General features: G+C 45.7%; 1 protein-coding gene across 1 annotated transcript; it reads left to right on the forward strand.

The window, feature by feature from the left end:
• Positions 1 to 614: 614 nt before the first annotated feature.
• DCTN6 (dynactin subunit 6) lies at positions 615 to 12527 on the forward strand. Its single transcript, XM_032769474.2, has 7 exons — positions 615 to 761; positions 1869 to 1933; positions 6750 to 6855; positions 8340 to 8428; positions 9158 to 9205; positions 11233 to 11375; positions 12244 to 12527. Exons 1-7 carry the CDS (start codon positions 730 to 732, stop codon positions 12340 to 12342), a joined length of 582 nt encoding a protein of 193 aa, XP_032625365.1. The 5' UTR covers positions 615 to 729; the 3' UTR covers positions 12343 to 12527.
• Positions 12528 to 12927: the final 400 nt, after the last annotated feature.

Here is a 12927-nt window from a genome sequence, read left to right on the forward strand (position 1 = left end):
CACCCTCCCGCCCTGCCACGCTGCAGGTGCCGCCCGCCATCCCCACACTGCCAGGGGGACGACCCCACATAGGGCGAGCCGCAGAGCGACCCCTGCAGCCGCCGCGGCCCGCCTGCCTTCTCCGGCAGGGACGGCCATCGAGCGCTGACGCCGAGAGGCCTCCCCCCGGCCGGAAGCGCAGCAGAGAGTCGTGCGAGACGGGAAGATGGCGGACAGACGAAGCAGCGTGAGGCCGCTGACACCCCGGCCCGGCGGGCGCTGAAGTCCGAACCCTCACTGTAAACACCCGCCCTGGCCCCAGCTGGCCCTGCCAGCCATCTAAGCCCTGGCCGCTGCGCCCCTCCCGCTCCCGGCTGCAGCCTCGGCCTCCCCAGACCGCCTGCCCCGGCCCCAAGCCCGCCCCCCCGCTCCCGCCCCGCTCCCGCGCCCCGCCCCGCCCGCCCCAGCTGCAGCCCCCCGCCCCAGCTGCAGCCCCGGCCCTCCCCGGCGCCCGGCCCGCCCCCGGCGCCAGGCCCCGCCCCCGCCCCGGGCGCCCCGGCCCGCCCCACCGGCTGCCAGGCCCCGCGCCCCCCGGCTGCCAGGCCCCGCCCCGCCCCCGGCCTGTGCGGGTCTTCCTTGTCCCCGGGGCTGGTGTCCATCCTCGAAGAAGGCTGCTCCCCCATTCAGGAGGGTTCGGAGACGACCCGTGCGAATGATTAAGGGACTGGGAAACGTGCCTTGTAACGAAAGATGTTTCCAGTGTCTTTTGGGGAAAGTCCTCAGTGAGTGGCAGTGCTGGCCCTGTGAGTTAGGGGTGTCTGAAATGCAGGCCGGGCAAAGAGAAGTGGTGTTTGGTTGAAGAAACTCTGGGGCTTCGAGCCTTTCCTGATGATGGAGGAAGAAGCTCTCTAGCCGGGGAGCACCCCGTCTGCTTCTCTTTCTGTAAAGAAAGATCTGCCCCACCCTACAGTTCCCTGCCCCTGCCAGGTGAAGGGGGGAGGAAAGAGACCATCACACCTCACTGTCTCTCCCACGGAGGGTGTGGGGAAGAGAGAGAGTACACAGCTATTGCATAAAAGCTCTCTTTCAGTGTCCTTAGGTATCCTTCCTCTAGGCAATTCCATTAGGATTTCTGAAATTCCACAGGTTAGCACCTGAACCTCCCACCCCCACCCCAACTCTATATATAGATACTCTATCTTGGTAGAAATTGGGATGAGGAATACCAGAGATGTGCCACTGCATGGCCTGACACACTGTGTACATATATTTTTGTTTGGCTGGTCACAGTCCTGCCTGCAGATGTGAATTTGTTTCAGGTCCATTTCTTATCTTGTTCGCTTTCTTTCCTGTCCCATCCTATCTGTGGATGCTGAAGTGCTGCATTATCACATAACCTCAAGAACTGAGTCTGATCAATATTAAATACTGCTACTGTCTCCCATGCCATCTCAATGCAGTTCAGTGTCTGCTTTCTTTGTGTGGGAATGAAATGTTCTCAGTGATCACATGACTCAGACTTTTTGGCTCATCTCTGTTTAGTTAGTGCTGCAGAGATGAGAGGAAATGCAAAACAGAGGTGTTCATGAATCTAGAAAGAGTCGGTATTTTTATTTTTCATTTCTTGGCAGAGTGATAGATTTTAAAAATTCACATTTAGAGCCCTGAGGATTTTTCTCATTGGTTTATACAGTTATAAATTGGGATGCTCAAGTGTCTCTTTAAATGTATGGATGATCTTCTGAACTGTGGAGCTCAGTGAAAATGTTGAGAGTAGGTGCAAGTTGGATGGAATCCGTTAGTACAGATCTACCCAGCTTTCTTAGGCTTCTTTCTTGGCCTTAAAAAGCATTATGTTTATTTCTTTTAATATTCATTTTTGGTTGCAGTGTGAAGATTGCTCCTGGAGCTGTTGTCTGCGTGGAAAGTGAAATCAGGGGAGATGTAACTATTGGTAAGAGAGATTACAATACTGCTTCTTTTGTCTTGTTCTTCCCCAGAAGCACTGCCTTACTGAATTTGAATCCGTACTTTTGAAAACAGAAGGTAGTATGGAGCCTCAGTTCTCTGGTAGTCAATAACTACCCAGGACTTAGTGACAGAAGACCATGTATTTTCCCAGTAAGTTATCTGTGGAATGCTTGCACCTCTGTGGTGGAAATCTAGCCCAAAGTGAAGACTAATGCAATAAATTCTGTCTTCATGTCACTGCTATCAGTATTTCCTTTGACACAGTGAAAACCTCAGGAGTGGCACATAAGAACGGCCGTACCAGGTCAGACCAAAGGTCCATCTAGCCCAGTATCTACTGACAGTGGCCAATGCCGGGTGCCCCAGAGGGAGTGAACCTAACAGGCAATGATCAAGTGATCTCTCTGCTGCCATCTATCTCCATCCTCTGACGAACAGAGGCTAGGAACACCGTTCTTTACCCATCCTGGCTAATAACCATTTATGGACTTAACTACCATGAATTTATCCAGTTCTCTTTTAAACACTGTTATAGTCCTAGCCTTCACAACCTCCTCAGGTAAGGAGTTCCACAAGTTGACTGTGAGGTTGGTAACTAGATGGGGTGTTCCCAAGGGTCAGTCCTTAGACCAATCCTATGTTCAACTTATCAGTAAAATGATGTGGAGAACGTGTTAAAAGTGTGATAGGTGGCAAAGTTTGCAGAATATACTAACTGCCTCAAAAGTAGTGGAGACAAAGCGACTGTGAAAGAACTTACGGTCTCACAAAAACTAAGGGCGAGTTGGGCAAACAAGAATGGGCAAATGAAATTTAATGTGGTAAATGTAAAGTAGGTGCAATTGGAAAAAAAAACCCCAACATATAACGATTACAAATATGATGGGGGACTAATTTAGCTTTACAACGAGATTCAGGAAAAAGATCTTGGAGTCATCATGGATAGTCTCTCGAGACATCCACGCAGTGTGGCGCCAGCAGTTAAAAAAAGCAAATCAGATGTTAGGAATCTTCAATAAGGGATAGAAATATAAGATTGGAGAATATCTTATTTGCCCTTACATAAATCGCCAATTTGATATGCCACATTCTGAATTACAGATGTGGTCTTCTCATACTCAAAACAGAGTATACTGGCATTAAGAAAGTTCAAAAAGGCAACTAACAATGATAGGTTTTGGATGGGGTTCATTATGAGGAGCATTAAAGAGCCTTAGTGAACTTTTAGCTTGGAAAGAGAGACTAAAGCGGGATATGATAGAGTATATAAATCATGAGTGATTGGAGACAAGTAAATAAGGAAAAAAGTATACTTCCATTATACAAGAATACGGGGTCACCAACGAAATTATGTGGCAGCAGTAAAACAATAAAAGGAAGTTCTTCTTCATACAGCCACCCCCCCCCCCCCCCATGTCTTTTAACCAGTTCTCAATCCATGAAAGGACTTCCCTTTTATCCCATGACAGTTTAATTTACGTAAGAGCCTTTGATGAGGGACCTTGTCAAAGGCTTTCTGGAAATCTAAGTACACTTATCCACTGGATCCCCCTTGTCCACATGTTTGTTGACCCCTTCAAAGAACTCTTATAGATTAGTAAGACACGATTTCCCTTTACAGGAAACCATGTTTGACTATTGCTCAACAGTTTATGTTTGTCTGTGTCTGACAATTTTATTCTTAACTATTGTTTTGACTATTTGCCGCAGTACCGATGAGTTAACTTCCTGGTCTGTAATTGCCGGGATCACCTCTGGAGCCCTTTTAAATATTGGCGTACATTAGCTAACTTCCAGTCATTGGGTACCAAAGTCGATTTAAAGGACAGGTTACACACCTTAGTTAATAGTTCCACAACTTCACATTTGAGTTCTTTCAGAACTCTTGGTGAATGCCATTGGGTCTCGGGGACTTGTAATGTTGAGTTTACAATTATTCCAAACCTCCCTCTAGTGACACTTCAATCTGTGACAGTTCCTCAGATTTGTCACCTACAAAAGCCCAGCTCAGGTTTGGGAATCTCCCTAACATCCTCAGCCGTGAAGACTGAAGCAAAGAATCCATTTAGTTCTCCGCCATGACTTTATCGTCTTTAAGCGCTCCTTTGTATCTCGATCGTCAAGGGACCCACTGGTTGTTTAGCAGGCTTTCTGCTTCTGATATACTAAAAAACATTTTGTTTATTGCCTTTGGAGTTTTTGGCTAGCCGTTCTCAAACTCTCTTTTGGCTTTCTTATTACACTCTTGCATTTAATTTGGCAGTGTTTATGCTCCTTTCTATTTGCCTCACTAGGATTTGACTTCCACTTTTAAAGGAAATCTTTTTCTCTCTCACTGCGTCTTAGCGACTTACGGTTGTTAAGCTGTCACGGTGGCTCTCTTTTAGTTCTTTTACTGTGATTCTTTAATTTGGGTATACATTGAATTTGGCCTCTATTATGGTGTCTTTTGAAAAGCACCCATGCAGCTTGCAGGGATTTCACTTAGTCACTGTACCTTTTAATTTCTGTTTAACTGAACCCCCTCATTTTTGTATAGTTTCCCCCCTTTTGAATTAAATGCCACAGTGTTGAGCTGTTGAGATGGTTCTTTCCCGCCACAGGGATGTTGAATGCTATTGTATTATGGTCACTATTTCCAGCTGTCCTGCTATAGTTACCTCTTGGGACCAGCTCCTGCACTCCACTCAGGATTAAATGCTGGAGTTGCCTCTCGCCTTGTGGGTTCCTGTGCCAGCAGCTCCATGAAGCAATCATGTTAAGTATTGAGAAATTTTATCTCTGCATTTCATCCTGAAATGAAATGTTCTCCAGTCAATATGGGGATAATTGAAATCCCCCACTATTATTGGGTTTCTAATTTTGATAACTCTCTCTAATCTCCCTTAGCATTTCATCATCACTAGCACTGGTCCTGGTCAGGTGGTCGATAATAGATCCCTAATGTTATATTTTTATTAGAGCATGACATTTCTATCCATAGAGATTCTGTGGAACATGTGGATTCGCTTACGATTTTTACTTCATTTGAATCTACATTTTCTTTCACATATAGTGCCACTATAGTGTCTCTGTCATCAGACTCTCCCCTAAGAGAAGTCTGTGTCCGATCCACATGCTCCTCTGCCGCAGTCGGCTTTTCCCCATGCAATCTGCCTCACTGTGAAATGCATTAGATGTTCTGTCACAGAGCACCCACTTGCAGTGCCCTCACAGTCTGAGCTACTCAGATCTTTAGACCAGAGGGCAATTTCAAAGAAAAGTGGTAGGTTTCAAACTGGTTCCCCTTTCATACACACATGCATAATTTACACACAGGTTTATTGAAATCCATTGGACTATTCACATGCATAAATTAAAGTTCAGTTCTTTCTTTTTTGTTCTTTATATTATGGTATCACAGTTCACATAGTATAATTCCCCACAGAAAGCCTTTGTTTACTGAAAGTTCAGGATGCATGCACATATTTGCATGAAGTCTGCCTGTCAAGAATTAGTGGGGTCCTGTTATATTTTAAATTGGAAACCCAAGAAATGGTGAATTAAGCTTGCACTGTCAAACAAGAACTCGAATCCTGAACTCTGGCCCTGTCAAGATGTCAGCCTAACACCTCTTCTTGCAGAGTATCAAAAATGCGCTTCACAGAACATTGCTTTTATCATTTGATTAATATATATACATTTCTAGTCCTAAGCCCCCAATCCACCCAGTTTTTCTGCAGGCAGATTCCTGTGCATGTGCAAAACAGCAAGCAGGATCAGTGGCTGGCATTTGCTTTTCTCGTATTCTTTAATTTCTGGACTGGGCACGTCTCCTGTATATGGAGACATGTCATCTCTGTGTGTAATGGCCATTGGAATTGTAGGGTTCAGTTCTCTATGTATGTCGCTTGGCAGGATTAGACCCAGGAGCGGCAGCAGGGTTTTTGGCGCCCTAGGCGCATGGCCGGCTCACCGGTCCCGTGGCTCCGGTGGACCTCCTGCAGGCGTGCCTGTGGAGGGTCCGCTGGTCCCGGGGCTCCGGTGGAGCATCCGCAGGCATGCCTGTGGATGCTCCACTGGAGCCACGGGACAAGCGGACCCTCCGCAGGCATGCCTGCGGGAGGTCCACCGGAGCACTCTGCCACCCTCCCAAATCCTGGCACCCTAGGCAACCGCGTAGGTCGCCTAAATGGAAGCGCCGGCCCTGATTAGACCTCTCATACAGAGTGAGCAGTTATTGCCTTCGGTATGCTTTTTGTCAATCAGAAACTTGGGCAGAGGAAGGAATCTTGTATTTGTCTGACCATAGAGAGTTTCACATAGCCCACCCACTACCCAGTTCAGGTCGTAGTAGTCTAGCTTTCCTGGGGTGACTGATAAAATGAAACTCTGGATGGAGATAGCGGTGTGAGATATTTATTCAGGTCATAGCTATTGGAGCAGGGCTAAGATTGCTTGGCATTCTTACTTGAGAAGCACAGCCTGAACTGTTGCTAACTTTCAGATTGTTCTGAATTCTGACATTCTTGAATGGTGATACTCATTGTCCAAGGACATACAGGGAGACTGGCAGATCTGGTCCCAGGCCAGTGCCTTAACCACAAGCCCACCCTGCCTCTCAGTTGAGTTAAAATATATTTTTCCTGTGTTTCGAGTAATCATGTCCATGTCCCTTTCCTTTGTTTATGGAATTCTTGTGATGTTGAAGCACACATGACACATCTTCAAATGATTTCCCCACTTGGGGCCTTCTCTCTGATTTTAGTAATATCAGTTATTTAGATTTTGCTAGTAACAAGCTTATCTTGTTTCCACAGGACCTAGGACAGTGATTCACCCTAAAGCGCGAATCATTGCAGAAGCAGGACCAATAGTGATTGGTGAAGGCAATCTCATAGAAGAGCAGACATTGATCATAAATGGGTTAGTAAGAATCTTTACAATGCTGTTGAAGGCACAAATATCTATGTTTAATGCCATCACTGGCAGTCTCAGCAGGCGGCTCAGGACTGAAAGAACATAGAAGATAGATTATCTCTTAGCCCTAGAATTTGTCCCTCCGGATTGGGACAGTGAGTGGGAAGCCTCAGCTGTGGCTCCCTGTGTTGTACCTGTTCTGACCTAAACAGAGGAGTGGAGTCTTCTGAGCTGTCACTCTAATCTATTTATCAAAAGTGGGGATGCTTGCCACAGCTGCATGGTCATTAGCTGTCTGGAACCACTTATAATACTTGGAGGCAGGAGAGAGATGGCCCAGGTTTTAGTGCAACGTTTGTCCCTAAAACTCTCTCAACCCAGTACCGCTATTATTGCACACCCTGGTCTGCCCACCTCCTCAGCCACAAAGTCATGTTTACATGGCCTGAGAGGGAGAGAAACCTTCATCACTGTGTTAGAAACAAAGTTATTCCTATTTGTGCTTGTCAAATACATTTGTCACTTTGTCTAGAAAAAAAAATTTGCCTGCAAAATTCTTCCCTCAGCTTCACCGCAAAAACCAGACGGTCAATTCTTTAGAAACAGCTAGCTTAAAATGTTGCAGCACGTTCCTTGAGATTTGTCTGGAGTATAGGTAGGGCCGGGGCTTGAGCAGCTTTTGCCTTCACTAGGAGGCTGGTGAAGCACTGGAATGGGTTACCTAGGGAGGTGGTGGAATCTCCTTCCTTAGAGGTTTTTAAGGTTAGGCTTGACAAAGCCCTGGCTGGGATAATTTAGTTGGGGATTGGTCCTGCCTTGAGCAGGGGATTAGACTAGATGACCTCCTAAGGTCCCTTCCAACCCTGATACTCTATGATTCATAGCAGTATGGTGGAGCAGCAGTCACAAAGCTGGAGTCCATAAGTTACTCTTGCCTACTTTCTGTTTCCCTCTTAAATAGCCTTTCTGAGAGGCAGTATAAGGATGTTTATGAATTAGGAAACAGTCTTCTTCATCCCTCTCTGTGTTTTCAGTATTTCATCACTACTAAGATTCAAAAAATTGACTTTGAGCTTGCTGTGTTGAATTTGAGGTTCATCTCAACCCTTACAGCAGGCTTGAGGTCAAGACAACATTTTACAAAACTTTCAAAGCTCATTAGAAATATTTCCATGGCTATTCAAAGTTCTAATTTTTCCCACTCTCCTTCAGACTAACGCCTTCCTCTGCTCTGTTTGTATCTTAAACTTTGCAGCATTCAATGACTGCATGAGATTCTAGAAACTGACTAGCCTCTCTTCATTGTCCAGGCTGGGAGAAATGGACAAGTAAACCAGCAACCTTATATTTACAATTAAATGAGTAGGATTTAATAATCTAAAATGCAATAGAGATTCTAGGGAAGGACACTTTTTCCTTTCACTTGATCTCTAAGGAGACACTACCCTTCAAATGTCAAGTTCTAAATTTATTCTTCAATCCTCTTGCAGATATCCTGATAATATTTCACCAGACATGGAAGAGGTGGAAGCAAAACCAATGGTCATTGGCACCTATAATGTTTTTGAAGTTGGCTGTTGTATCCTTGCTAAGCAGTGATGTAAAACGCAAACTTGAACATGCCAGTATTTGATATTTTCAAAGCCCTGTACAAATGTTAACTCACTGTCATACCATTCCTGTGAGGTAACTAACTTTTATTCCCCTTTTACAGAGGGGAAAAAAGGACACAGAAGAGTTAAGTGACTTGCCCAAGGTAACACAACAAGTCAGTGGGAGAACAAGGGTTAGAATTTGGGGCTTTGAAGAACCACAAGGAAAACAAATATGTGCACTGGCCACAACCTGCTCTCGTTTGCAGCACTGGAGGATCTGGAGACAGTTTGTGTTCAGTCAGAAGAGGGCAACTCTTGTGGTTTGAATTTGAAACTGAAGTTAGTCATTTGAAAACACACATCTTTATATGAAATAAAATGGGGGCTTTATAGCTTTCAGGACACAGAAAGCACAAAATCTTTCTGGATTCAATGCGACAAAAAAGAAAAAGGTGAAATATTAGGCAGCAGTAATTTCCCACACATTGTAACTATAGGCCTTTCTGCATGGCTTGTTGGAATATTATAGTCACAGCTTCAGTGTCCCGCCTAAGCAATGAAAACCAGTGCAGGACACACGCTTAGGTCCATGAGCACTTTCCTTCCTGGGTTGTGGGCTTATGTTTTTGAAGGAGGGGTTATGTGGGTATTTGTTGGTGGGAATTTGAGATATGGGCTTAGAATTATGTATTTTCTTTAACTATAACTTGTAGGTTCACAAGCAATGAAAATGGGAGATAACAACGTAATTGAATCAAAAGGTAAGGGTTACTAATTATGTCTTCATGCTGAAATACCAGACACTTCTTTGGCAGGTTTGATGCCTGTTACATTATGTTGTGTTCTGTTAAAGCCAGGGGATTTATGTACTTGCCTGCTGCGTAAGATCTAGTGCAGGGGTCTCCAGCATGCAGCCTGCGGGCTGCATTTATTTCCTGCGGCCTGCCATAGACGCCAGCTCCACTAGCAGCCAAGCTCCCCCTCCAAGCACACCGTGTCTCCCCCTGAGCACACCACATCCCTGCTCTTCCATCTACCTCCCAGCGCTTGCCACTGCCAAACAGCTGTTTGGCGGCGCTTAGGACTTTCCAGGAGGGATAGGAAGGAGCAGGGATGCGGCGCTCTCAGGGGAGGAGGTGGAGAAGAGGCGGGACCGGGGCGGGGATTTGGGGAAGGGGTTGGAATAGGGGCAGGGAAGGGCTGGAGTTGGGGCAGGGACTTTGGGAAAGGGGTTGGAATAGGGGCGGAAAGAGGTGGGGCCTCATGGACTAGACGAGCAGTCTGAGGTATGAAGTTCAGCATGTCTGATTCTTTGCTGTGAGCAGTTGGGAAGAATGTTAAAAGTGGCAACGTATTTTGTATGAATAGTTACTTTAAAAAGTGCCTGCGATTACGGCTGTGTTGATAGATCGTTAGTGTAAATCATCATCAGTGTTACTGACCACGTAAGAAATAGTTACAGGTGTTTATATTATATTAAAACCCCTCTTTGCATTACAGTTTTTAAAAAGTTAATACATTGACTTTTAATAGCATACTATACTACCCTTCATTTTTTTTTCATTTTTGACTATACTTTTGTATCGTTACATGAAAAGGTTTCAGTGATGCAACCCTCGGGCCTCATGTGGCCCTCATGGTGATTTGAGTTTGAGATCCCTGATCTAGTGCAGCATTGGTTTGGCATCTGTTAAGTCTTCTCTGAGGCCATGTTCACAGTAGGAGGGAAAGCGACAATGGGTGTGGTCAAGGTAAACCCTGGTCAGGAAGCTGACCAAGCAGCATATGTTAAAACTACAACTGCCTTTGTCTGCACTAGAATTGTAACGTGGTGTTAACACCACACCATTTTTCCCAGTGGACTGTCCCCTACCCTTGCAGGGTGGTGGACTACATTATTGAATGGCTTATGCCATCTCTAACCCCTGTGATTCCAGTCAATTAGTAGCATTCCCATTTGAAAGCACAGAGCCCAGCAATTTGAAAGCAACATTTAATTGGCCTTAAAAGTGGTGAAGAGGGACCGAATGCAGTGGTGGCTTCTGTTCCTGCTGCAGAGCTACTGAATTGGGATCAAAAGGGTTTTGAGTGAATTTTCTAAAGACATTGACTTTTGGATGCTAGTCTATGGAAGCTAAACTTCTGTTGCCTGCAGGCTGTTGGAGCACATCTCCTGATAATTGCACAGATATGAAACGGAGATTGGTAACCAAGGGAGACGTGGGAGTGAAATGAAGATTCAGTTGGGCTGTGCCCAGGATATGGAAGGGGCTCAAAGATAGCATGAAGCCAGCTGTGTGGCACTCCCCATCTTGGGTGCTGCAGTGAGTGCACCTCACTGGATTATTGATTCACCGAGTGTGCACACAGCTGCTCTGCAGTAACTGTGAATGCAGCTTCCTCCCTGTGAGACTGAAGTGATATACATTAGATTTGATTTGCATGTTGTATAGAGGATCTGTGACAGGGTCGCAGCGCAGGGAAGGTTTTCCTGCACAATTGGATGGGGAAGTGGCTGAGTTGCCTTGAGAGACCAGAGCATGGAAGTGCGAGCACTGTGCAGTTACATGAAGGGAACAGGGTGAGAGGCAGGTCTTTTGGAGCAGGTGTGAAGGCTGGTAGAAGTCAGGATAGAGAGGGCTGGGCGAGCGAAAGGAGTGTTTGAGACCAGGATTGCAGTTTGAATATATGTGAGTATTGCCTGTCCTGGCTCAAGGCACTCTGGTTCCTTTGATTGTCTCTGCCTCCCCTTTCCAGCCACGGCAAGGGTTTTTTCTCTGTTTTGCAGCCATTGTTGGTCGGAATGTGATTCTGACCAGTGGCTGCGTCATCGGGGCCTGCTGCAACGTCAACACAAATGAAGTGATCCCGGAGAACACAGTCATCTATGATGCGAAGTGCCTTCGCCGAGTGCAGACTGAACGGCCACAGGTGGGTATCTTGTACTGCCAGGGCATGCAGTCTGCCGCTCTACACTGAGCCACACAGTTCGTTTCCATTCATCTGAAGCAGGCACACTACCCCAGGAGAGAGAAGAGCTGCTAAACATGTGATCCAAGATGGGGAAGCAAAGCTGGGAGGCAGTTTGCAGAGCTTTCTTCCAGCAGGAAAACACAGTGTGTCACTCCAAAGACAGGCCCTCCTTAGCAACCCTGCATAGTTCCTGTGGAGCACCAGGCAGGGCAGCCAGTGGTCCCCTTTGAGGTTCACTATCCTGCTCTTCTGGGAGCACATTTAGTTTTGACAGCTTTTTAACCAACTATACTCTGGTCCTTCACTGGGAGCTCCATTTGAATTTCCTTCCATACAGTTGGTTTGCAGTATGTCAGAATTCACTGGGCCAGACACTGAAGGCCTGTCACCTAGGAAATATCTGGAGTGTGTCTCCCCCTAGCTGCCCAATACAGCATAAACATTTGCCTTGTGCACTCAGGTTAAGATTCTGTGCATCTGCCACTTTACATGCCTGTGTTTAACCGTCCATCCTTTGGTCTCCAAAACTTGCAGTGCTGTTAGTAATCCAAGGGCCTTGGCCCAGGACCTCTCTAAAGCATGTTAGTGACCAGGTGCCTTGGCTTTACACAGATTGGTGCCAGTCCCACAGTTGGCTCTGCACTGTCAGACTCGTGCACTGGGGTGGAGTGCTGTGGCATCAGTAGAGTCTGTCCATACAGATCTTGGGGCAGGATTGGGGTCTAAATTAGGTGACTGACTTACAGAGCCAACTCCACTGTGTTTAACATGTCTTTGTTTCTTACCCCTTGCCAGTGCTTGTCTAATTACATGTTGTTCCTTCTAGCCACAAACACTGCAGCTGGATTTCTTGATGAAAATCCTGCCAAATTATCATCATCTAAAGAAGACCATGAAGATGACATCTACTCCTGCGAAGAGCTGAGAGTTTTTCCCCCCAAGTACCATTCCCTCATTGGCAAAAGGAGTTAATTTGGGAATTTTCCCTCCATTTCTAGCACTCCATACGCATGGGAAGTAGCTGATCTTTCCTCATGTGTTCCATTGGGAGAGAACTTTTTTCGTTTTTTACTATTTATATTTAGTAAAATATCTGGCTCTGAAGTCTGATTGACGGTTGCCTTGGTTATAATACTGTACACAATTCCTTGTGGATAATGATATCCCCAGTTACTCCTGTGATGTAGGACAGAGATTGTCTTTCAAAGGGCACAAAAGGGGACAGATGATAAAAAAAATATTTCACAGCTTATTTTATGCTATTAATAAAGATGTTACCCTCCCAGCTTTTTCATTTTAATGATCCTATTTCATCTTGAAGACTTCCAGGCAATAGTAATGTCAAAATGACTAGAGGCATCCTGGCCTAGCAGGGAGAGCCAGTAATGCTGGGTCTTATTTACTGGTGTTATGTTAGCACCTCCAGGGGCCCACAGTTTATATCTAAGTAAAGTTTATAGTCTAAATAGATTAACTCCTGTGCTCTTATTTCAGCTCTGACGTTGCTCCC

Source organism: Chelonoidis abingdonii, chromosome 5, assembly GCF_003597395.2.
Source record: "Chelonoidis abingdonii isolate Lonesome George chromosome 5, CheloAbing_2.0, whole genome shotgun sequence".
NCBI lineage: Eukaryota > Metazoa > Chordata > Testudines > Testudinidae > Chelonoidis > Chelonoidis abingdonii.

Bases quoted from the DNA above. Each gene is read 5' to 3' on its own strand.
- DCTN6 (XM_032769474.2), top strand. From the start codon at position 730: ATGTTTCCAGTGTCTTTTGGGGAAAGTCCTCA. The intron at 9,206-11,232 runs GTAAGGGTTACT...TCTGTTTTGCAG, and splicing joins CAACGTAATTGAATCAAAAG to CCATTGTTGGTCGGAATGTG. The intron at 11,376-12,243 runs GTGGGTATCTTG...TGTTCCTTCTAG, and splicing joins TGCAGACTGAACGGCCACAG to CCACAAACACTGCAGCTGGA.